The sequence below is a fragment of the Brienomyrus brachyistius genome, chromosome 1, assembly GCF_023856365.1.
Source record: "Brienomyrus brachyistius isolate T26 chromosome 1, BBRACH_0.4, whole genome shotgun sequence".
Lineage (NCBI taxonomy): Eukaryota > Metazoa > Chordata > Actinopteri > Osteoglossiformes > Mormyridae > Brienomyrus > Brienomyrus brachyistius.
In genome coordinates this window covers 27,201,005-27,226,437 of record NC_064533.1, presented here as the reverse complement: position 1 = coordinate 27,226,437, position 25,433 = coordinate 27,201,005, and the positions used below count along the sequence as shown (strand labels likewise).

The 25,433-nt window shown below is 37.4% G+C and overlaps 1 protein-coding gene across 2 annotated transcripts; it reads left to right on the top strand.

Moving 5' to 3' along the window:
* Positions 1-4,790: 4,790 nt before the first annotated feature.
* Positions 4,791-21,437, top strand: garem (GRB2 associated, regulator of MAPK1). 2 transcript variants are annotated; one of them, XM_049015931.1, is made up of 7 exons: positions 4,791-5,188; positions 14,043-14,183; positions 14,931-15,061; positions 15,485-16,678; positions 17,730-17,896; positions 19,695-20,217; positions 20,326-21,437. In XM_049015931.1, exons 1-7 carry the CDS (start codon positions 5,068-5,070, stop codon positions 20,584-20,586), a joined length of 2,538 nt encoding a protein of 845 aa, XP_048871888.1. In that variant the 5' UTR covers positions 4,791-5,067; the 3' UTR covers positions 20,587-21,437. The 2 variants fall into 2 exon arrangements, with proteins under 2 accessions (XP_048871888.1, XP_048871879.1); XM_049015922.1 differs by having other exon boundaries at positions 4,792-5,188; positions 19,695-21,437.
* The last annotated feature ends 3,996 nt before the right edge of the window (positions 21,438-25,433 follow it).

Genomic DNA, 25,433 nt, shown 5'->3' with positions numbered 1-25,433 from the left:
TTGCCTGTTTTATAAAAGTAATGCATGCTATACTAAATAAGTAACTATAATATCAACATATATACATAAGCAATAAGCACTCATTGAACTGTTATTAAAGAGTTGTTAAAGTGTTATTAACTGAATACTATACATTATGCAATCCAAATTTTCTCTGTAAAATGTTTATCTGTACAAGCAGTTTAAAACTGGGCTAGAAAAGACATCTGAGTACTAAATTAAAACAAATTTATTCACGTCTGATGATTATGATTCGACAGTTTTGCAGAATATATTTAATAAAAGGTTCTTGGTTGGACAGTGAACAAAATCATGTGATATAAGATGAGTGATTCATTAATTTATTTAGTTCTGTTTTTAGTGAAGCATGGTTGGAATGGGAATCAACATAATTAAAAAATGTTTGATTTGGTGAATAAAGTATAAAAGAATAAAACCAAATTCATTTTCGTGTGCTTTAGGGATTAAAAATGATGCAAATCAAATAGAAGGCAGAGTGTAGCGTAATGGAAAAATAGGGTAAGCTGCACCTATGGACATCAGGCCTGTCAAGGCTACTGTGTTACTACAGGGCAGCCAACACGAAACACATCAACATTGAGGAACAAGTGGAACCAATCAAAAGCCTTGGCCACTTAACCATCTCTCCCTAGAAGCCCCGCCCTCAATGACGTGAGTCTTGATGGTGTGCATTTTTAAGTCATTGTGATTTAAACATTTTTAAGGAGGATAATGGGATATACACACTATCAATATATCAATAACAAACAGCACAGGATGAAAAGCATTGTACTAACTGCCAGCTTACATTACCTCAAATGATACGTCTGTTAGAAGAGCTACAGAGAACCAGAATAAAGGTGTGAAAAGAGGTGTGAGATTTTTGGATCAGTTCTCAGGGAGCACTTCTGCAGCCCCAAGCAACTATTAACTCTTTGCTAAAGCTGTATAACTAAATAAATTACGCAATATGTCAAGAGAGAGGATTATAAGTGCATGCTTAAAGTGTGTATATTTATGAGTCCATATTTTGGACTGTTAAATAAAAAGCTAATAATTAACTGGAGGATAGATAACATTAATCTGCAGTCAACTACTGGAATTAGTACAATCAAAAATTATATTTATTTATTTTGCAGATGCTTTTATCCAAAGTGACATACAGTTGAGAAAGCAGGGTCAGCCAGTCTCTGGTGCAATTGGTGGTTAAGGGCCTCTCTCAGGGGCCCAACAGTGAAATACCTCTTTCAACCATGAGATTTGAACAGGCGACCTTCTGATCATGGACAGACAGTCCTAACCTGTTGAGCCACCATAATCAATAACCACCACAGTAATAATAAACACAGATATTTCTGTCGTGACGTGTTGAGCACGGACCGAGGAAGTAGGAGCTGGAGACGTCGGGTCGGGAAAAAGGGATTTCATGGGTGAACACAGGGGCATACAGGCAAAACAAAAAATGACTTCGCCGTAGAACGTCAGACTTCAACACTAGACTTCAATGACAGACCTAGGGAAACATAATCAAACGGCGACTGAAATACACAGGACTAATCGGAAATAACACGAAACAGCTGGTAAACATGGGGATTCCACACGAGGTTAACGAGGGGGCGTGGTACACAGGAGGATCGGATGAGCAGGGCATGACAATTTCCTCACAGAGGTGGTCACTTCTATAACTGAGCAGTTAACACTAGGGTATATGGTGATTCATGTATATAAATGTGGCACATTTTTTCAGTAACCTAGCTGTAAGAACAGGTGGCATGATTCCACTCATCTGTAGTCATTTAATAATATAAATGATGTACAACTGTGTAGTGTGGACTAGCAGGGACGTGGCAACAGTTCTGATTCATCATTTAATGTTTAGTCTGGTGTCATTTTCATGATGGTTGGTCCTTTCTTAAAGCATTTCTATCTCCACAAAGTTGGTTAAATCAGAAGATTCAATAAGATCCCCCTGTACCTCCTCCAATGTCCATCTTTCAAGGATCTGTTCACGGTTCTAGTATAACCATATTTTATAGTGGAGCTAACTTCCAGGAGCAGATCCATTGTAGTGCATGCTTAGAGAGTTCTGCCTTTGATCTGAGCCCCCCATTGCCTGTCTGCCCTGTAGTGTAGATTTTTGGGGGCAATGGCTGAACTATGTCGTCACCTACCTAGACACCTGGAATCCTTCCCAATCCCACTCAAAGTCATCCATGTACTGAAAAAGCCATCAGGGAAATCTCTGGTTTCTAACCCCTTTGGAAAGGATTTTAAAGCACTTTCTGACCTCCCTGGAAAAGAAGGTTGAAGTTCTTGTAGTCGTATTAACAGTGGAAGACCTGCAGAGAGCATCTGAGTTTTCTTGGAAGCCTGATCATCATAAAAGGGGGTCAGAGTGCTTCCTGATTTCCATTAAAATAGGGCTTAAGTTTGCTTTATACTTCATTTTTTTAAATAGGAGACAGGTCAGTCTGCATGTGTAATTTTTTTTTCATTATTGTATATCATAACTTTTATAAAGGACTGTTTATGGCTGGGATGTGATAGAGTACAGTGTTAGACGAGGGGAGGAAGTGGATGTGTTTTGGGAGGGAGGGGCAAAGTCAGGGGAGAAGCCTCCCCAGTCACCTGCCATCAGATACTAATTATTATTTAAATAAAATAGTTTACTCTGGCAAGGTTGGGTTAGACAGTGTTGTGAGAGTTATGAGAGAGGTGATGTTCCCTCCATATGTTTCATCTTTTGAAACACGGGGAACTGCCTGCAAAGCAATGAGTCACATGGTCAGATGAACCCCCCCCCCCCCCCCATTATGTTTCCAACAAGCAGTTGAGTACTTTTGTGACTCATGACTTTATATACTTTTTAGCATTCATTTCCCATAGTAAATGGTTCTGGTTGTTCTGTTATGGTATTAGTGCATTTCCTGGAAAGGTCAAGAGCCATTTTATCCCATAGAGAAACGTATAGAATCCATTCATTTCCATACATGTTTGTTCTATATAGGGTCCAGAGCCTCCCCCAGACATTATAAGCTGAAGGTAGGGAACACGCCAGGATGGGGCACCAACAAATCACAGGAAATGTGTTCTGGAAGTTCTAGAAAATCAAGTCCTCAAAAGAAGTATGTTGCGGAAGTTGCAGAGAAATTGACAATCTGAGCATGTTTTACAACAATACTGAATGCTGTTGTATATGTTAGACAAAATTACGTCTGCTATGTACTAAACACAGTATGTTGTTTCTCAGTAATATGCTGGGTCTTAGAATCCTCCCATCTGTGCATAAAATCATTTAATTAAACAGTCTGTCCAAAGAAGGATTACCCATATGGAGTTCCAGGCTGCTGCTAAGAATCTGCCAGCTCACTTTATGACTTTAATATTTAGGCTAGCAAAAAAAAAATATCTTTCATGGGTGGTTGTGGAAGTTAGCTGGTTGAGGGCACTGGTTCTTTGTCCTTTTGGCCCACCTGTAATCCTGAATAAAAGCTAGACAGAATGGGATCGTTGAATGTTTCTCAAAGAAAAAAGTACAGAATGTCACTGTGTCCCTGAAATATGATTTTCATTCATGCACATAATTAGGCCCTGTGCTAGATAAGTGGTATGGAAGATGAAAAGATCAATAAATGATTTATCTTTTGGTTGTTTCCATCATCCACCACCATCCGGCCTCCTAGCAAACATACATAGCTCTACAGTCTTTGCCTGTAGATTTGTGACGCGGTGTTGTCTTTACCCAGCTGAGTTCACATGGATGGAAAATTTGCTGCTAGATTTGTGTAGACTTCCTCTGGGGGGCATGAGAGTAATCTCAGAGAAGGGCTCATCTATGCACTACACCTAGAATCATGTCATAAATCTAACAAAAATGATCTGCTGATAAACTATATTAACATTTGACCAAATAAGCTGTTTTATTCATTCTCTAGAGATTGCAGTGCTTTCCCAGAAGTCCCAGAAGAAGAGTGAAATAAGCCCCCCTTTCATTTTTTTGGCTACTAAGGAACACGCAGTTCCACAAATTTTTATATTTTAGTAACACTAAATATTTTTACTGGGTTGGTGCCTCAGTAGGTATCATTACCACCTCATACCTTTATGCATGTTTGAATCCTGTCCCCACTTTCAGTGCGTGGAGTTTCCATGTTGTTCCCTTCTTGTGCAGGTTTTTTTCTCAGTGCAAAAATACCGTGATGTGAAATTCCATCTCTAAATAGCGTGTGTGGCTGTGTGCGTGTAGTCTGTGATGGACGGGCATCCTATCCAGTGTATTGCTTAATGGGTTAAATTTAGCATTATTTTACTGCAGTTAAAAAACAAAACTATAGGTTATAGGGTCAACGGGAAAGTCTGCAGAATATACTATCAAATAAAGGACAAGTTGTAATATACTTTGGAAATTGTTTATTTTGTTTACTCCAGCTGGATAAACAGGAAAGGGAAAGCAATTTATCTTTTCACTTAAATACAAATAGTACAACTTACTTGTTTTTGTTTGAACAAACACTAAGTTTTCATAAACGTTGTATACAAATGGGCAAAACAATTCAAATTCTCTTTATTCAGCTTTTGTACATGACACATTTTTGTAAAACACCACATTTTATCGTTACTTCACATGAAGCAGCCCTTCGGCTATTCCCATTACTACCTCTTCTTACTGCGCCTTTCCATACAAAGGACGTTGTTCCCAAAGTTAGGAATGCGACGGAAGTGACGTCAGAGCGGGAAGTGTTTTTTTTCCACGAATATAATCTTGGGGGAAAAGGAAATTAAAATTATTTTGTCACATGTTGTATAGACATGATATTTTATCGTAAGCCCCACAGCAAAGTATAATTGTAAAAATATGAATATGCTGTGGGTCGGCCGCCGTGCGCACGCGTGTTAGTCTCGGATTACATGGCGTTTCCTGTCAGCGCGAGATGAGAGAGGGGGGCTACGCGATAACCCCTGCACTTCAGAAGTAATAATCACAACAAAGTGCGAAGAATTTCTAGGGGGGATCATGTTGCATAAAAAGTAGATGCTTCGCCGGGGGTTTGATGACCTGCTGTTAACATGGATGTGGGATTAATGCTGTATAACAACCTGAAAGATGTGACATGGAGCACGGCGTCAATCCCCTTAGATCGGCTTGTCAGTGCTTACAGGCTACCCCAGATTGTGAAGCTTGACAGCGGTAAGGACTTTTTTAACCGGGTTATTTTAACGAATTCAAAATGCTCGCTGACGTCGGGTTATAGCTCATTTCGTGGTTGATGTCCCGTAGCTTGCGGATTCATTTGCCCCTGGCACACCGCCGTAAGTCGCTGCAGGTAAACTGTGCCTGGACCACCGCGGCTGGGTCAGCTTCTGTAAATCTCTGCTAGCACTTAACTAGCCTTGCTTAGGCTATTTCGATCAGTAACTTTTGCGCTTTATTCGGATTATCTATTATGTATAGAATGTATAGTTGTCTATCGTATATCTATATGTTGCAATTAACTTCGGAAGTATAATATCGTCACAAAATATACGAAGTATTTCTTTTTCGGATAAATTTTCAGCACTCGTCGAAATGAACTGTCTTCAGTATTTTAAAATGTAACATTTAATGCAATAAGTGATGTCTTTAAAAATCTGTCATGGTATCATAGTATGTTGGTATGTTTCCAGACTTTTTTTTGACGGTCATCCAAAACAAATGTCTCACCGAATAAAATTTTCTCTTGAATTAATGTTTCGAATTGTATTAAATATAAAGCCTGAAAATATTATTGCATTTAGAGGCATTGTAGTTAGTTACACCATGTTGTATTCACAGCTAATTACAGTTGAGCAATAATCAGGATCTCCTCTCCGTTCCCCACACAGGCTTCCGTCCTTTTGTAGGTTGCAGGAACACAAAGAAAGAAATACCTCAAACGCTACATGCTAGTGATTTAGAATGGTTCAATGTTTAGCAATTACTGTATCTATACGCTGCATGTTCTCCATGTGTTCATGTTCCCTCCTGCAATACAAAAACATGAGATTACACTAATTGGTGTCTCCGAATTGCTCATAGGATGTGACTGGGGACACACATGTGAGGATGTGTGACTGTGTCCTGCAGTGCACCTCCATCCCATCCAGTCTTGAGCTCTGTGTTTATTGGAACAGACTTTAGATTCACCATGACCCACTATTGGCTAAGTAGTTTGGGAAGATGAGTGCATATTTTATCCTGTGTATTTGTTTTCGATTGTAGCACTACCAATTTGGTTTACTGGAGGTTGTATGCTCCAGAGTTAAAATTAGAAATCCAAATTCAGTGCATATTCTTTGTTTATTTGCATGGATTCTTATTGGGTGCTTCAGCTTCAACAGTCCAAGGTTACTCGGTTTTAAATGAATTGTTGACTCTGTATTGCTATCAGTGTTCCACACTGAACTTTATTGGATAGACCCTGGATCACTCAGTTTTTCTTTTCCAGATTTAAACTCATTCTATCATGTCCCAGACTATTAAAGGAAAGAAAACATTAATTTCAGTATAATTTCAGAATGCAACTGTCCTACTTTTGAACATAAAAAGTATTTCACAGCATATAGGCCTAATATGCATACCCTTTTATACTTAATTTAAGGAAACTTGACAAATCTTCCCTTTATAAGAAAAGGCAAATCATTTGTTTTTCATTTTGATTAGGGTCAGCCTGTTAGCAGTTACACGCAGTTGTGCTTCATTGTATAAAAATATATTACAATATAAAATACGACAACAGTGGATCATTTTTCTGTCTCTGAAATGCTCCTTACCTCTGATATAATTAAGCAGAAATTTTTTCAATTAATGCTCTGATATGGAACTAATAATATTTACCATGCTTTGTTTCATTTTCACTTATAAATTTCCTGCAGAACTTGTAACATACTATTCTGTTGACTGAACATAATCATGCTGTATGTTTTGTCAGTTAAATATACTTAACCTGTTTAGTAGCAGGGGCTGGTAGAGATTCAAGACTATTCAGCTGACCAGTCAATGTTGCCTTTGAATGCAGGAAAATTGATATTGTTTTTATACTTTACAATTATGCATAGCTAGGAGTCATACATAAGAAGTAACTTGGCTTTCTTTCTGCTGTCCAAAGAGTCAATCAGTCAGTCAGTTAGGTAAATCAGTGGTTTGACTATAGATTGCAAATAAATAGCCTATAGAGTCGAATTGTGTAAGTGTGCATGCATGTAAACACTGGCATCTCATCAATTGAGTACCCCTGCTTTCTGTCCTGTCCTGCCTGGGATAGACTTCTGGGACCCTGAGAAGGATAAGCAGTCAGAAGATGTATGGATTACGCTCGTAATTTGTGTGAATTAAAATTAATCTTAAATTTGGATTATGTTTGTTCCCTTTTGTATATGGTCCCCTGTACACAATGAAAAGTGAAAATGCTGCTAAACTAAACACACATGGTTATTTCAAAAGAAAATGAGTAAAGAAAGGGAATTATAGCTTCAATGAACTGTTCTCGGTGCTCTGCAGCCACATGGTTACATTTGGTCAATTTATGGTCTGATTAAGACTCCATAGGAAGATCAGTCTAGTGAACATTATATGTTTATCAGTAATGGTTTAAGAGAACATTTTGATTAATTCCAGATTGAATCACAACCATATTGTTTGATGAAATGAACTTCCTGACATTTGGTAAAGCTACATTATGAAAAGCACTTGTAGAAAGGTCTGTCCTGATGATCACTTTCATTCAAGAGAGATGCATATTCATAAATGAAAGATTGTGCCTATTGCAGCCAGTTTTTTTTAGGTGCCAAAATTTCAAAAGCTCATGTTGAATTCAAAATGAAAAACATCTTAAAAAGTACTCTAATTTCAGATACGTTAAATTAATTAGCCTAATTTTTGTGGTTAAATTGCTTTTAAAAAGTAATTGTTTTCTGCTAACATCCATAGAAATCATACTTGAAATTTGCAGGTGATTTTGGTGTTTAGAGAGGAAGTTACAGGGCCAAATGTTTTTGGCACTGAAGCACTTGATCAAAACTTTGATAAAGAAAACATAATGCTAAGCTTCTGTGAATTGTTTTTTGACTCTGCAGCAAAGATTTTCTGAGTTCCGTTGTTTCACACACCATCTTTGTTGTTTGAATGGGCCCCTTATAATCTATATATTCTGTTTAAATTCATATTAACATACTACTGGCAGATTAGGAAGGAAATTTGTTTAAATTCAATTCAGGCAACACAGAGACACTCTTTGTTCTCTTATACTGTTGTCACTGTCTGTGTGATGATAAAAATGAAACTGCAGATTCATTAGTTTGTAGTGACCATATTGTTTGATATAACGTAATGCTAATGGAATCCCCACAAAAATGTTAAATTCCACCAGTTAATGTAAATCTTTGTTTAAAGGATTATTGATTCTACAAGCGCAGACTGTTTTAGACCCCTTTCACAAACTGATATTCTGTAGCACACCTAAGTAACTGACCTACGGTTTTGTCAGTGCTGTGCATCAGCTGTTGTCTTATATAAAAATCTTGACATTAGTTCATGTATGAGCAGTAATGCAGAGTTAATACTTCTGATTTTTTTAATCCAACTAAAAGTAGTTCTCTTCTGTTCTGCTGTATTAACATGCTATTTATTTATTGCATTAAACCTAACAAAGTATAGCACAGAAACAATTGTTAATGGTATCATCATTTAGCATGACAGTAGGTTGAAACACGGTATTGTGGGGGAGTATTATCTATATTTTAAAATTGGAGATAGGAACCTCTGAATCTCTTTATATTACTTAGCTGACAATAAAATGTATATAATTGAATTAGAATTATGTGAAAACAAATATTATGTATTAAAGTTGCTGTTTATCTTTCTATTGATAAAGAAATGTTATTGGTGATAGTAGGTAGGGAATTAAAATAAAAACCCTGCATTTCTCCAGTTGTAATTTGCTTTACAACATAATTGCTGTGTCTCAACTTTTAACAAATTTTTTTCTTAAGATCACATCTGAAATGAAATGACAGTACAGCTGTAAAGCAGCTACCCCTATAACCATTGCTATATAACCTCTAATTTTTATTGAAGGTTATAGAGAACTAGTGATACAATTATTGATCTTGAATATGTAAGCCTTTAATGATGAGATATTCAAACTACAGATGATTTCTTTGTTTGTAATTTATATTAATGTGATTCACCAAAAACCATTGCTTTAACTTTAAATCAACATAGATATTACATACCAGTGTGATATTCTCTGGAAATAATTACTTAAATATTTTGCCTTTCATGGTGTGCTAGGATTTTTGTGGCATGTTAGGATTTTTGGAGTTAACTACTTCCCGTTTAGCCTAAGATCATAGTCAGATTAACTTCTGTTTAATTTCCGTTATTGAAAGTTCTGTACTTTCTCAGTCTACTGGCTCAATCAGTTATTAGCTGCAAAAAGTCAATTATTGTACTGTACTTTCTTTGTATGTTCAATAGTAATGCCCGAAGTAACAAGGTTCATTTTTAATTTATACTATTTTAATACTAGTATTAGAAAAGTATCCTCATTCTTTACTGCTTGTTTCTCTGCTGTGGCACTTAGGCAGTACTCAAGTTGATCATTCCAAGTTCAAAACATCAAGAATTTGTTGAAAGGGGCAAAGTTTAGGGTACTATGTAGCTCAGTCAGCTAGGAATCTGTGCCCATGACTGGAAGGTTGTGGGTTCAAATCTCATTGCTTGCGGAATAATCATATTACTGCTGGACTCTTGAACAAGGCCTTTAACCCCAGCTGTTCTAGGGAATGTGGCTAATCCTGATTCTTACTTGCATGTTCGATTGAACAAAACTGCTGCTAAATAAATTTAATTTTAACTTTTCTTGAACTTTTATGTCCTTTGAAACAATATTAGGAGCCCTGTAAGATAATTTATTACAAAGAAGGTATGGCATTTTAGGTGGTGCAGCAAGGTTTGTTCTTTTTCAAAAAAGTGAAATGACAGTCATTTTGTTAATTGATTTGAGGCTTTAAATTGATGCATTAAACCTATGTCCCTCTTCCTTAAACGCTTGTCCAGTACAGGGTTGCGGTGACCCTTGATCTAATTCCTGGACACAGGGAGTGGGCCAGTGACACCCTGAATATGATGCCAGTTTACTGCTAAGTACCCACCGGCATATACAATCAGAATTTGAATTGTTGCGCACTGTTGCTAATGGTCATAGTCTGTAAGGTGCCTGTTGACAGTGTAGGAAATGTAAAAAAATATTTGGAGGGCAACTTTTGCCCCCATTGTCTAAAAAATTTTTTTGAGGGCACTTTTTGAAAATAGTAATTAGTGCATTATGTTTCTGTATTTATTGTAAAATGCCCAATTAAAATCCATGCTGTAGAGTGTGCAGTCTTCTGTATGTGTACTGAAAACCAGCTGCATGTGTGAGAGAAAGCAAGAGACAATTCAAACGATTTAGGCTTTTATTTAGCTCTTAAAAGCCTTTGTATATGTATCATGCAGTAGTTTTTCGATAAAGTGAAAACTTCATCACAGTTTTTCAAATGACCTAGTTTACGGTAGTTTTAAAAAAAAATCCATTGTTGACGGTCTATTAAAAATATTTGAGAAAATAAAAAGCAGTGTTTTCAATGTAAATGCAAACTGGTCCCTTCAAAATAAAACAAATATTGCAAATTACGATATTTTAAACCTGTGAACCATCCATCAGTATTTCAAAATAATATGAAACAAATACCAGTTATTCTATGCCTCCAAGTACCCTGTGAGACGCTTACAGGTTTGATCTTTAGCTGTGAATTCTGGGAGTTTGTGCGACATCATGACCAAAGCTCTCTTGTTGTTTACAACTAGGAAGGAATGCAGTTGATTTTAATACACAATAAAAGATATATCCTGTATTGCATTTTAAAATTGTATCGATATATCATGAAAATTGGTTATACTGCTCAGCCCTAGAAGAATGTAAAAGTTGTTGATGGGTAAGCAGACGATCCGTAGCTATAACCCTAGCAGCTATCGGCTTATTTGTTCTTGGATGAACACCTATATTAAAAAATAAAATTGGTCACTGCATCGTAACAGCATTATATGGTAGTACGTAGTTACATGTCACAAAAAGTTATGAATGTACATAGTGTGAAAAACATTGCTGTTGGTATGAGTGTGTGTAAGAGACGGAAACGGACGATAAATGAAATAAAAATAAAATGATGGCTTAATGTAGCTACGTGTTTTTTTTCCCTCTGAAATCTAGCATTCTGATATTTCATGGGGTATTTTTGCTCTTTGCTCTGTTAATTTCTGACACTACCTGATGACCCTGTAAGTAAACTGAGAGCAAGTATGCCAAGCCTGCGCAATTTGAGGTCTATGATTTGACTACAACTAAGATTTGAAGTAAAAATTATGCAGCGATGCATATATTGACCAGACAGTTTTGGGAACACTATGGCTGACTGGACATGAGAAAAGGCTCATGTGTGCTTCCCCACAATTATTTCTTAAAGAGCTTGTTAGTTTTCTGTTCTGTGGTAGTGTGATGGGTATCCACGCCTTTCTGCTTGTTCATTGGTTCATTGGCTGATGTCTTCTGGAAGAGGTAAGGTTCAAGGTGGTAAAGACTGATGTCAGCATGTTAAGTGGAGAATTGTAAATGAATGATTGAGTGGTTAGAAGGAGCAGTCAGTAGTGGCAGAGTGCTGTTCAAGCATAATTTGATGTTGTTTTTGTTGCATTTTTCCAGCATACCAGGTACTATACGTTTGGTACATTCTTGATATCCAAGTAGTGTTAGTTTTCCACTCGCGGAAAAACTAGTACCGGCGCCGAATGACATCACAACGCAAGGTGCGGTATTTTGTACTGAATTAGAAAAATGGCTATAGTATATTACTATATTATAGGACTGGACAATGTGCAATAATAATACCAACATTGCATGTTGTGCACATCCAATTCTTACATCGCTAATCAGATAGATTAAGATTAGGAGTTTTCTTTAAATTATGTCTGGACATTATACCGCAGGGGGTTAAAATTTTGCTAAAATAATTTTACTCTGTTACTCTGTCATAGAAAAAACTTGGCAAGCTTTGCAATTTAAATTATTATTCCTTTTATAGATTCTTATATGTGTAAATGTATCTCCAAAGCACCCTAAGCGTTCAGAGATTACTAAACTCGTTAACCATGGTGGACATGAAACACTAGACATAGTTAGCATAATTTACAAGATGGATTCCCACTCTAAAAATCTTCATAGGTTTAACACTGAGTGAAATGGTTTTAAAAATAATAAGTAATTTAAGTTAAATTTCTCAGACAAGTATAGAAACCTCTTGTCCTAGTGCAGATAGTGATGTCATGAGGTTGGTTAGCTTGGAAATCTTGCATTAGTTCACATTAACTTTCAGCCGCTTATTGTAAAACAAAGTGTAATATTATGCCATCTTAAACCTATAGCTTTCCAGTCTCATATTTCATAATCTAGTCTCAAAGACCTTTGGTTCAAACTAGAAAATTCATATTGGCTTATTAGCTCTGGTACATGATCCTACCATTTTATCTGCCGACTACTGCTGACTAGCAAACTGCCGATATCACGAGCTTGCTAATTAACTAGCAGGCCTACTAGCTTCCAAACTGATGGAACTGCTCTTATCAACCAGATAGCAACTGTGGAACTTAATATCAACTAAAATGAACAACTTTGTGAAAGTGGGGGGAATGTGGATTGTGGTTGATTTCACCCTGGTGAAATCACAAAACCATTCTTTTCAGGTATTGTTCATTAGCCTTGGGTAAACGTCTGTGTTCTAATGGCAGTTCTGCCATTGTGATTAGGTCACTGGATTCAGAGTTGTGATTTATTTTATAGACTGTCCTTTTGTGGTGTTTAGCAACTATCCTGTCCATCTGTCCCTGTGGGTGAGCTGTGAGTTTCAAGCACTGTTCTTTTTCCTAATACAATTTTTCCACAGGCTATATTGATTTTTGAGAGTATCTTGCATGTCAAAGGGAATAATTTTTAGTTTATGTTACTGATGCTTCTGCAACGCAGACACTGACATTTTCCCGGTGGCTACATTAAGTGTATCAAGTGTAGGATTTTTGGATACAAGATTGGAAATAAGTTCCATGTTTTTGACTCCACCTTTCGCATTACGACATAATTCTTGACTGGCAATATTTATGTTCTCATGAAAGGAAAAAATCTTTCTATTTTTTCAAGAGCCAGTAGAACCTTTCTGCCTCTGCTTAATGCTTGTGGAGGCCTATGATAATGCTGACCTGCAGCACCAGTCAAAAGCCCACATACACCTACTTTTAATATATTTGTCTCAATTTTATCCATTTTATTCACCTTAAAGTAAAAGGCCTCCAGACAACAAAGAAATGCATATCAAATATTGCAGTGACCAAGAGAAGTGTTCAACATCTCAATTTGCTCAAATTTTAAACTCATCAAAATAGACTCTTATAATTCTCTCAACCAGTTTCCAGCTTTAGCCATTTGGAACGTTTCTCCAGCAGTTGAGAAGGAGTTTCCAGAGATTCTGGGCACTAGTTGGCTACCTTACTCTTCAATCCAACTCATCCCAAACCTGCTCTGTAGGTGGGGGGATTGTATGAGCCAGGTCATCTGGCACGGCACTCCATCTTTTTACTTATATAACCTTCAGTTGTGCTTAGGGTTGTTATCTTGTTGAAAAACACATGATTTTGAGTAGGTGTGTCTGGGCTTTTGACTGGTACTGTACATCTTACAGTACCAAGATTTTAGATTGTAAACCTCAACATTGGTTCGCTTAAGATGTAATGGCACATTTTATTTGTGTTTCTCCTGTGACTGTTTTTATAGGTCTGTCTGCTATAGTTTTGCTACCGGTAGCCTAATAAAAATACCCTGCGTAGATCTATACTGTTGTATTGTTAGATATAATTTCTTTCCTTGGTTGCTTCATTTTCTGCTTCATATTTTTCTGTCTCTGGTAAATGTGGGGATTTTTCCTTCTCCTTCTACCCTCAGGTGAGTTGGTGGAGGGGCTGCGAGAAAATGACTACGTTTTAATACATTCAAGTCGGCAGTGGACTACAGTTACTGCTCACAGTCTAGAGGAGGGCCATTATGTCATTGGGCCTAAAATAGAAATTCCAGTTCATTATGAAGGTAAGAAGGAAAAAGAGAAATAGTTTGTTGTGAAAAATGTGGCCTTACTATAATCTTCATTTTTCCTTCATGAAAATCATAAACAGAAGTTGTACATTAAATTGTCTTCTGTAAAATGCCCTGTCCTGTAAATATTCGTTCCATTATTGTTTATTTATATATCAAATGGAAAAAGACGCCATATCATGTTATCTATAGCTTAAATTTTCATTCTGTTTCAGATATGGCAGTTTGTTATTTTCACTTTATTGACACTTAAGTACTTCCTACTCAAGTTTTCCTGTCACTGTAACCGTGCTTTGATAAAAAAAAAAATCATATATAACCACCTACAGGTTCTGCTATATGAATGTATGGTTGATTGTTGAGGAAAATGAGTCACTTCAAACTGAAATTTCTTCAGTTCCTTATTTCTCACTGATATTTGCTCTGGTTTCTGATTTGACATTCAAGGGAAATTTTTTAAATTTCCTACAACCAATTGTGTTTTCATTTGGGAATGTATTTTTAAAATATATTTTATCATATATAATGTAGCAGCATATCATTTAATTTTTTAAAGATTTTTTAAAATGATGGCATTAAATTAATATATAAGAATGCAAAAGAAAACTGCAAAATCATTTAATGTAACTCAAAACACTATTTACAATAAAGTTTCTGGTAAATACATTTTATTTTTGTTTCATTTCTATTATTATCCATTTTTGTGTTGTACATTTTTCTCCCTTGTATCTCTTCCTGCAGGTCAGTTTAAGCTGTTGGAACAAGACCGAGACATAAAGGAGCCAGTGCAATACTTCAGCAGCGTCGAGGAAGTTGCTAAAGCATTTCCTGAACGTGTTTATGTGATGGAAGATATAACATTTAATGTTAAGGTCAGTTCGCATGGATAACATTAACTAGGACAAACCATTTTTGATACTGATGGGAGACATCTTTATTGTAAATAAATGAAAATATTAGATTGAACAACACAGCTGTAATACAATACAATTGAAATTTGTGTAATTTTGAGTAATTTTTTGTGTATTATGCATATTATACAGAAGAAAATCAGTATGTAATCACATATAATTGCTCTGATTTTTCCAACAAAATATTTTTGCTTGTTTTAATATTGCATTCTTTTTAAGAAGAATCCATACATTTTTTTAATTGGTAAAACTAACACACCCCTCGATTTTGAATGATGGTATCCTAAAGAAATAATAATGCTTAAACATTAGTTTTTTGTGTTGTGCAGATTTTCCTTCTAAAGTATGTGACGGGGTAAAAACATGTTCTTTCTTTTAATATAGGTGGCTTCAGGTGAATGTAATGAGGATACTGAAGTTTACAATATTACGCTGAGTACAGGTGATGAGCTCACTTTGATGGGCCAGGCAGAAATTCTGTATGCAAAAACGTCCAAAGAAAAGTCCAGGCTCAACACGATTTTCAAGAAGATCGGAAAGCTGAACTCCATCAGCAAGCTTGGGCGTGGGAAGATGCCCTGCCTGATCTGCATGAACCACAGGACCAACGAGAGCATCAGCCTGCCGTTCCAGTGTAAAGGCCAGTTCAGCACCCGCAGCCCCCTCGAGCTGCAGATGCAAGAGGGTGAGCACACGATCCGCAACATCGTGGAGCGGACACGTCTCCCCGTCAACGTCACCGTCCCAAGCTCGCCTCCCCGGAACCAGCACGACCTCCACCTCATCCGAGAAGGCCACCGCTACAAGCTAGTCAACATCCAGACAAAGACAGTGGTCGTCTGCTGCGTGTTGCGCAGTAACAAGATCATCCCCATACACTTCCCTCTCCATTTAGCCATGCCCAAATTCATCATTCCAGAAGGACTCCTCCAGAACGAGCTCTGGTTGGATACCATGGTGCATCGTTGGTTCTGCTTCTGCCAGGAGCAGTTTGACATTGATGATTACTCTCGTGCCGTTCGAGATGTGAGGACTGACTGGATAGAAGATGGCAAAAGTCCCAAGAAAAGTAGTAAGAACGGGAGTAGCAGCAGTACATGCCCGTCGCATAGCAATGTGCCCAACTCACTCACCTACGCCCGGGAAGAACTTACTCAGTCCTTTCACAGACTTTCCGTATGTGTGTATGGGAGCAATCTGCATGGGAACAGTGAAGTCAATCTGCAGGGATGTAAGAATCTCTGTGGAGATTGGGCCCTTGCTCCACATGACTCCTTGCATGAGTCTGTTGACAACAAATACCTTCTCTCTGAATCGGTGGAAGAATTGAGGCAGCCTGTTCTCGTCAAGCCAGATCTTCCGTACGAAGAGCTGTGGTTAGACCAGGATATGTCTCAGCTCCCTACACAGACTGCATCATGTAGTGGAAAGCATATCACGTGTGATGTCAAAAGGAGCTCCTTAAACTCCAAATGTACAGCAGGCACTCAGCTCTACCCTGCCTCAGGACCTGTCAGCTCAATCACAGTGTCTGACATCTACATACCTCCACCCCCTGTGCCTCCAAAGTCAGAAGCTGTACGTAGAAAACCGTTTCAATATTGTTTATTTCCCATAGATTTGCTTTTGAACTTTCATATTAAAACATTACAAATAAATGTGTTTTATGCACTATAAGCAACAAATACACCATCTCATATAGTAACTATCTCAGCATCCATTCGCAAACAGGACAGTAATTTCTTTTGACTAATGCACATATTTATGTACACAAATTTTGTACCCCTGACAAGAATGCATGCCAGAGAGAGAGAATAACATGTAACTGTACAAGAACTTTTTCTGAATGAAACTGCAGCTCCTGGTGGTCTTCACAGTGCAAAGCAGTTACAGTTAAACTAGACTACTGTGATTTTTCACTTAGCGATCATTACACTTAACAACCTGGTCATTGGTTCAACAACTCTGTCGCTAAATGAAGAGAGGGCGTAGTATTGTTTGGTGTCCCAAGATTGAGGCCATCTGTAATGTCTGGTCTCCTTGCTTTTATGGGCTCAAGAATGTCGCAGCGTGTAGCATGTACAGATGTTGAAGACAGTAAAAATTGTTTTGAAAATTAGACAAAATTGAGGAGGACGGCATTTGTTGTATTATTGAAATGTATTTCTTTTTGTACTCTAGGGTAAATGACTTAGGTATCATAAGCACATTTATGACTTCCAAATACAGGGAAATTTGAAATGGTAAAAGCTGTTTGGTTATGTATTTTGTTTTGTATATGCCACTATTTTCTGGTACAACTGGACGTAGCAACAATTAGTTAAACAACTAATATAGGTATGGTTGTAGCAATAAAAGCATGACACATTTAATTAATTTTGTACATTAGTGGCCCTCAAAATGTAGTAAAACAAAACACTATAGATGCGTAACTGGCACACGTAAAAACATCAAAAATGCTGCAGTCCATCTCATGTCTTAGAATTTAGTCCACCACTATGAAGTCTAAGACATTAGCTTCGGCCTTGCATGGCCTATAGAGAGTTTGAGGCCCACTGCTGTAACACAGTCTGCATCATTACCACTTATTTAAGCTGAGCTTGTCGCTGAGCTGTGCATTTATTCCTAGGTGAAAGAAGAATGCAGGCTTCTAAATGCCCCCCCTGTCCCTCCACGGTGCTCCAAGCCCAGCACGACAAGCCATCCTGTCTCCGTTTTATGCACCAACAGCCAGCAACAAAAGACCCGCTCTCCCAGTCCGACATTGTCATACTATTCATCAGGGCTGCACAACATGTGAGTACCTGATTCTTTATTGTTGAAGTTGTGTGTATTAATATTTTACCTATTTTTATTGCTGTCATATACAGTATAGAGTACTAGTGTGACCATATGTTGTGTGCATCTTTGTGTATGCATGTAGGTCTTCTACTCAAAGTACTGAACAAAAACTTGACACTATTGTGTGTCTCACGTTTTTTTTTTTTAAGTTAAGGTTCATATACAAACCTGGCTAGGTTACATTTTTGCTAATTTTACTGTAAAGATTTTGCACGCAAAAATATTTTATAGAATGACAGAAGTTTAAATAGCTGTTAACTAGAACATAACTGTTCTCAGCACATGTATCCATGAATTCACAACTAAGGGTTGTGTTAATGTAGGGCTCAATATGTCTTTCTAGTGAAATAGTCTAATATTAAGGTTCCATGCATTTATTATCATTGATAAATAACCTGTCTATAAAGCACTTATAATGATGAGAAAAAATGCCATCTCACTGGGGAGCTTAGGGTTGGTCCATGACTGAACATGTGTGTAGGTATACACATACTTAAATGGGAAATAACAGAATACATCCACTTCCTGCTGTCTGAAGGAGGAAAGGAGGACGATCTGATGTACAATGCAATGAAATACACACATGGTGATACAAAATCCCAGAACGGGCTAGGCAGAGTCAGTGATCAGACACAGAGTTGTACATAATATAAAATAGTTCTTAGTGATCGACTGGGATTGGAAATATTGTGATGAGTATATTTTTGTGTGTAAATGCAGCTCAGTATTGTAAGAAATCACGTTATTTACTTGTTACGTTAAACTTATAAGATGTCTTGTTTTATATTTTTTTAAAGACTGAGTTTCTGGTGTTTGACAAACTTATGTAATCAGAAAACAAATGTTTAACTAAAACTACTTGTGTCTTTAATTTCTGATGACAAAAAAATATCAGCCAGTATTATGAGCTATTGGGATTTTTTAGCTGCTAAAAATCTGTATTATATCAGAAACAAAATTTTCATACAAGTCTGGGCGTTTAAACGAAAAATGTTTCCGTAGTGTGTGCAATCCTTGATGTACATGAGCTCTTAGTATTTAACAGGATTTGATCTTAGAATTTGTTTTCAATCTTGAATTATTATACCCACCGTTCATTCTAAGCCACTAAACAAGTATATAACTTAAGTTGACCAGACTTTGGATTTCCAGAAGTTTTTGCCAGAATAAAATGACCATAACATAAAACAGGTTCCATATTGAAGACCTGTACATTTTATTACACTAGTCAAAAATTTGGCTGCTATAAGTCTGTTTGCCTCCTCGATTCAGGAAAGGAATCTAATTTTCAATGGTCAACTCATGTCATTTACACCACATTAGAAGTTCAAAACTTGGAGCCAGACAAAATGCACTCTCTCTACTCCAGCTACCCTCCCATTCCTCAAGTGCCGGGTTAGTCGCTGTGCACTTAAAGGATATACTGTATTATATGCACAAACGATTAATGTCAAGCTTGCTAGATCCACCTGGCTTGACTTCTTTGCATTAGTGCTGCCTTGCTGATAATCCTGCTTAAATTCAGCTTCTCATGAGACACAGCTGTTATTCCACTTAAGACATCCAAAACCACAGCTGATTATTGAAATACTTCATATTTTACAGTTTGTTCCCTACTAATATTGGGTCCATGGCTTTAATTGACATAATGTTGTTATGATCATATATGTTTTTAATATGTACTTTAATGTTGCAGTCTTTGTCTATGTTGCTACATGCTAATATATGTTATAACTGTTCTCCCGCCCCATAGTGGACTTGGCGATAAAGGAGTCACTCAGCCAGATGAACAAAACCCGGTGTGCTATCCGTGCAACTGGATGAAACAAGATACATTAAAAGATGAGAAAACATCACCATGCGGAAGCCCTGATTCTGTTCCCCTGAGACTCTCTTGGCCAAACAATTTTAGTGAGGCAGATTCCCATGAGAACAATTTTTTACCAGGCCAGTGCCGAAGTTATTACAGCTATCCTCGGAAGAAAATGTCAAGCACCTCAAAGGGATATACTTCCACCTCATTTGACCCAGATGCAAAGGAAGTTTCTGAAGCAAGCACTTTGCCTACAAAATCTAATGAAGCCTCTCAGAAAGCCCACAACTACATCAAATCAAGCTATTCGCTTGAAATGTACAATGACAAGTCTTTAGCTGACTGTAGCACAAAACAGAGTTTATCATGTCCACTGTTACCTCCAAGAGTGCCTAAATCGGTTGAGGAGAGGGAAAATAAAGACTTGTCTTCAATGACAGTGGCAGTTGATGAAATGCAACAGGTAAGTGAGAATTCTCCAGTGGATAAAGAAGATGATTGCACGTTTGGCACCAAAGACTTCACAAACAACGTTTTCTCCATTTCATATCCCTGTCATCCCCCTTTGCAGCTTGGTCCCCAGTCATGCAACAATGGTTCGTCATGGCAGCCACCCACTAACCTCTCTGGACTTTCAATTGAAGAGGTGTCCAATTCTCTTCGGTTCATAGGCATTTCTGAGGACATCGTCTCTTTGTTTGTCTCAGAAAAGATAGATGGAAATTTACTTTTACAACTGACAGAGGATATCCTGTCTGAAGACTTTAAGCTGAGTAAACTTCAAGTGAAGAAACTTATGCAATTTATAAATGGCTGGAGGCCAAAAATGTAATGTTCAGAAAACTTTTTGGGAGAACGACATTACTCCCAGTCTCTGTATTGCACTTAATTTTTGTTCAAACACTATTTGTGCAATGCAGATTCAGGTATTTATCAACGGTACTTTTAATCATGTGCAAATATACACCTGAGGTGCTCTGTGCATTGTATATTTCATGATATATCCTAGATTTCACCAAGTATTTTTTTAACCAGTTACGGTACATTTTGACAACTTAGTGCTATAATTGTCACGGGAAACCCAAAGCCTTACAGACAATAGCTATGTATTGGGGTAGCGTTGTCACAAAACTCCTCCTGAGTTGAGGATTCAAAACTAACCTCAGCTTTCTGCATTTGGAGTTTGCATGTTCTTCATATGTAAACATGATTTTCCTCTAGATTACATGGATTTTCTCCCTTCATCCAAAGACATGCTTTGCAGGTGAGTGGATGATGACGAGTGTGTGTGTGTGTGTGTGTGTGTGAGAGAGAGAGAGAGAGAGAGAGAGAGAGAGAGAGAGAGAGAGAGAGAGAGAGAACATACCTTGTGATGGACTAGTGTACCATACAGGGTGTATACAATGTCATAAAATATATAAAACTCAGAACTATGCCAGTTTCATTCTCCTGGTAGATATTGAAGAAACAATTGCCATAAAATGTTTGATTTTCTTTTTTTGAAAATTAACCTTTTTTATTATTATTAAGAACAAAGCTAGATACCAATAATATAGCTTTTCAGAATACGTATATTCATTGTACTGACCTTAACTTCTGGTTTCAGCCCCATTACCTGATTATATGTTGTCTATAATGTCTGAGATTATTTTGTTCAACAGTAATAAACATTGTTCAACATTAGTCGGCTTTCGCTCTTTCATTTCAGTGATCAAAAAACAGGAACCCGTTTTGATCCAGTAATCTGAGTGTCAACCAGTTTTTCCTGTATTTGACATCACACTTCAACTACTTGCAAAATATTAGAGGAACTTTGATGCCAGTTTAAAATGTTACAAGCAGTAACCATAAAGCACAGCAGTTAGCCTCATACCCCAAGGGTTGAGGCTAGAAAGCCAGCCCATTATTTGTATGGTTTGATCTTTCTTGTTCTTATTGCATTGTGCAGGTTTTCTCCAGGTATTCTGGTGCCGTCCTGTAGTACAAAGACATGTGGTTTGGTGAAATGGTGTCTAAATTGCCCATTGTGTGTCCTGTGAGGGACTGGCATGCCATCAAGAGATCCGCTTTGCTGCCTGAGATAAGCATCAGCCTCTTCCCCTCCCATGAGCCCTGTGCTGAATGTGTGCTTAAAATATGGATAGATTCCTAATACCCCTTTTTGACATTTGCTTAATGTCACATAGCATAAAATAAACATGATTATACAGTAGAAGCCAAGCATATAGACATTTGTGAAAATACCAGAATTTCCAGAAGTTACATGTATGGATACAAGATAAAATGATCATTTTAATTACAGAAATTTGTATGATGTTTGCATTTTTAGTGACATTTTTTTAAGTGACATTTGTTCCTTTGAACTCTGACCATTTCATATTTTGAGACTTCACACTACACAGTTTTCATTTCACACTGGAGTCTTGTAATACTGGTTTCACTGCTAAGCAAACCAACACAAAAGACACCACAGTTTTGGTCAGCAGGACTAATTACACAGTTTCTTGGACACTTTGCACCACACAGCACTTTAAATAATGTCAATTAATGTGTATTTGTGTGTTTATGATGATAGTACATGTCAACTGCGGATTGTGTGTTTCTTTAGCATGTGACCGTGAATGCCGTTTAAATTGTTGGCTTTCCTGTCAGTGCCACTGCTAGTGTTAAACCAATAGTGGCTGTTAATAAAGAGAGCAACTTCCGTTTTAAAAGAGCTGTCATCATCTTTATTTAAATGACTCACGGGCTTGCCACAATATGTTTATTTGAGCTCTGTATGTGGGCTTGCTGCATCGAAACCATTCTGTGCCCTCTAGGGTTGTAGTGTGACACAATAAACAAGGTGGCGGCATTGTTTTAAGTATGTGGCAGATTGTTCTCACCAACATTCAATTCTGTTTTGTACGGACATCATTTGAAGTATACAGTCACCTAATTCATTCCAGGTTTTTACATGTTCTTCCATTGCTTGGAATATTTCCAATTGGGAGGCTATGTGGATAAACGTCATTCCTTTTCGGTAGTGATCCCAGCACTATACCAACCTCCTCTTCCATTATTGAGGCTTTTTCAATGTGCCTGACCTTATTAATTATATCTTAGTTGATCATGCCTTTGCAAGAGAGGTCTTTTGTGTATTCCTGCCATCACTTTGTTCTGTCACTTTTTTTGCCAAAGGATGCTTTTCAAAACACACACACAATAATGGAAATTTGGCCATTATTTTACCATGTTTGTTTCCTTCTTCAGTAACATTTCCGATGTTACTGAAGTTTTCTGGAATTTACAGTTCAGTACTTTTAAGAAATATTTTTTGTTCCTGATTTTGCCTCTTTTTCTATTCTTTGCCGTTTCTCCTGTGCATTTATTAGTCTGGTTTGATTTCTTTGTATCTTTACATGTTTTATAATTTCTTTCTCAGATTGTCTGGATGACATCTCAGAATTCAGTACACAGTTCCAGCATAGTTTCAGCATCTGGAATTTGGTTCTGAACTTTTCCTTTATGGCAATGTGTATTCTCCATGTAATTTCTTGGAAGTAAGTATTTCAAACCAGTATTGCATTGATCTTAACAGGCACTTGAGCGTTATGCCTTTATTAAAATCAACCTGACTTAGGTGGAGTTAAGCAAGAGCTATGCTCTGCTCAGAGTAACAATCTAAATAAAGGTCTAATACTTGGTCTTCCAAGAGGATATTGCCATGTTTCTTCCAGGCCATACATCTCCATTAGGAAGCACAATGCATTGGTAAACTACTGTATATTTGTGGGTGTGCCGATATCCCAGTTTGCTCGTGCTTAAACATCATTAAAATATTAATGATTCTCGTTAAAAGAAGGAAAAACAAACAAATGTATTTATTTTAGTTATTCTGTTGTGGACAAAATATTCTTTCTGATATAGTCTGTATTTTTCATTGTGTGTTCATTAGTACAGGACAGATGGGCAGAAGTAGAGAAATTACGTAATATGGTGGAATGGTGCCTCTTTTGTTGACTAGGTAATCTATGGCCAATTTTATTCAGTTATACCATTATTATCTGCGATATGAGGCATGTTCACCTTAATCTCAAAGCCAGAGAACATAAAACAACATGATGATGCTGAGATGCTCCCCTGCCATTTTTAATAGTGTATCAATCCAACAGTCCAGCATAAATGCTTGGCTTAGTAGAACTACAGTTAAAGGCACTATCTTTAGTCAGATATTTCCAAAACTGATTATATTGTCCTTTAATTCATCCCTGTGGTGGATGGTCTCAACCCTTTCCACCATGATACTGAATTGATCTCAAGAAAGAAACCCAAAGTCTACCTACAGAGGAAGAAGGACTGCACCTCTGTACCAGTCGACACCTCAAGAAAATACAACATTGATTCCAAAAAACGAGATAATTCAGCTGCTTCATGGATACAATGAACGTTGAAACATCATAAAATGTTTATATATGATATGGTCTGTTTAAAAGTGCAAGCCAGGATCTGAGGATTTTGATAACTGCAGTACATAGAAACTGATCCATCCAGCCATTTTCTGAGACTCCGGATCCCGCACGACCTGAATATTTACCTATGATTTCATATATGAAATCAGGATACCAAAAGTACTGACCGTTTAAACTTCATAAAATTGCACCTGTACATAATCATGTTCAATACGTTTCCGTACAGAATATGCAGCTGGAAGACTTATAAGAAAGGATGGATAATGAATTGTGGGCGGCATGGTGGTGCAGTGGTTAGCACTGTCGCCTCACACCTCTGGGACCCGGGTTCGAGTCTCCGCCTGGGTCACATGTGTGTGGAGTTTGCATGTTCTCCCTGTGTCGTCGTGGGGTTTCCTCCGGGTACTCCGGTTTCCCCCCACAGTCCAAAAACATGCTGAGGCTAATTGGAGTCGCTGAATTGCCCGTAGGTGTGCATGTGTGAGTGAATGGTGTGTGAGTGTGCCCTGCGATGGGCTGGCCCCCCATCCTGGGTTGTTCCCTGCCTCGTGCCCATTGCTTCCGGGATAGGCTCCGGACCCCCCGCGACCCAATAGGATAAGCGGTTTGGAAAATGGATGGATGGATGGATGGATGGATAATGAATTGGAGGGAGAAAAAAAAATTAAAAATACGTTGCAATCATTTTCATTGTCAGTTGATGGCGCCATTGGGAAGGTACAAACAGTACCTAAGTCGAATTTTAATGTAATAACATGTTTAACAAGATAGGTAAATGAAATATTAATATCGCAATTTATATGTTTCACGAACTATATTAAGATTTTGAAATATATAAATTTACAGTAAAATTTCAAAGTACAAAGTTTAAGAGGTTATTACTACAATGCCATGAAGGGTTACATGTTTTGAGTTGCAATGTACTTTTGGACTGCAGATTTGTTGCGGGAGGCATCCTGTGCTTGTTGAAATATATAGAATACAATATTTACTGGAAAGGTGCCAAAATTAAAAAGTAAATTTCTGTTTTGTTATGTGTGTATGGGTATTATCATCCATATTCCATGCCACTTATACGCATATTCTATGTGATAACCGCATTTTTTCGAACTATCGGAGGAAACACGAGAACATGCAAACTTCACACAAGGAAAGTCACGGGTGTGAAATCACCATGGCACGCTATATTTTGTACTCTTGTGCTACGACAATTTTATTTGTAGGTGGA

Coding starts and splice junctions, on each gene's coding strand:
- garem (XM_049015922.1), top strand. CDS start 5,068: ATGGATGTGGGATTAATGCTGTATAACAACCTGAAAGATGTGACATGG. Junction 16,679..17,729: donor TGCCTCCAAAGTCAGAAGCT/GTACGTAGAAAA, acceptor ATTTATTCCTAG/GTGAAAGAAGAATGCAGGCT. Junction 17,897..19,694: donor TCATCAGGGCTGCACAACAT/GTGAGTACCTGA, acceptor CCCGCCCCATAG/TGGACTTGGCGATAAAGGAG.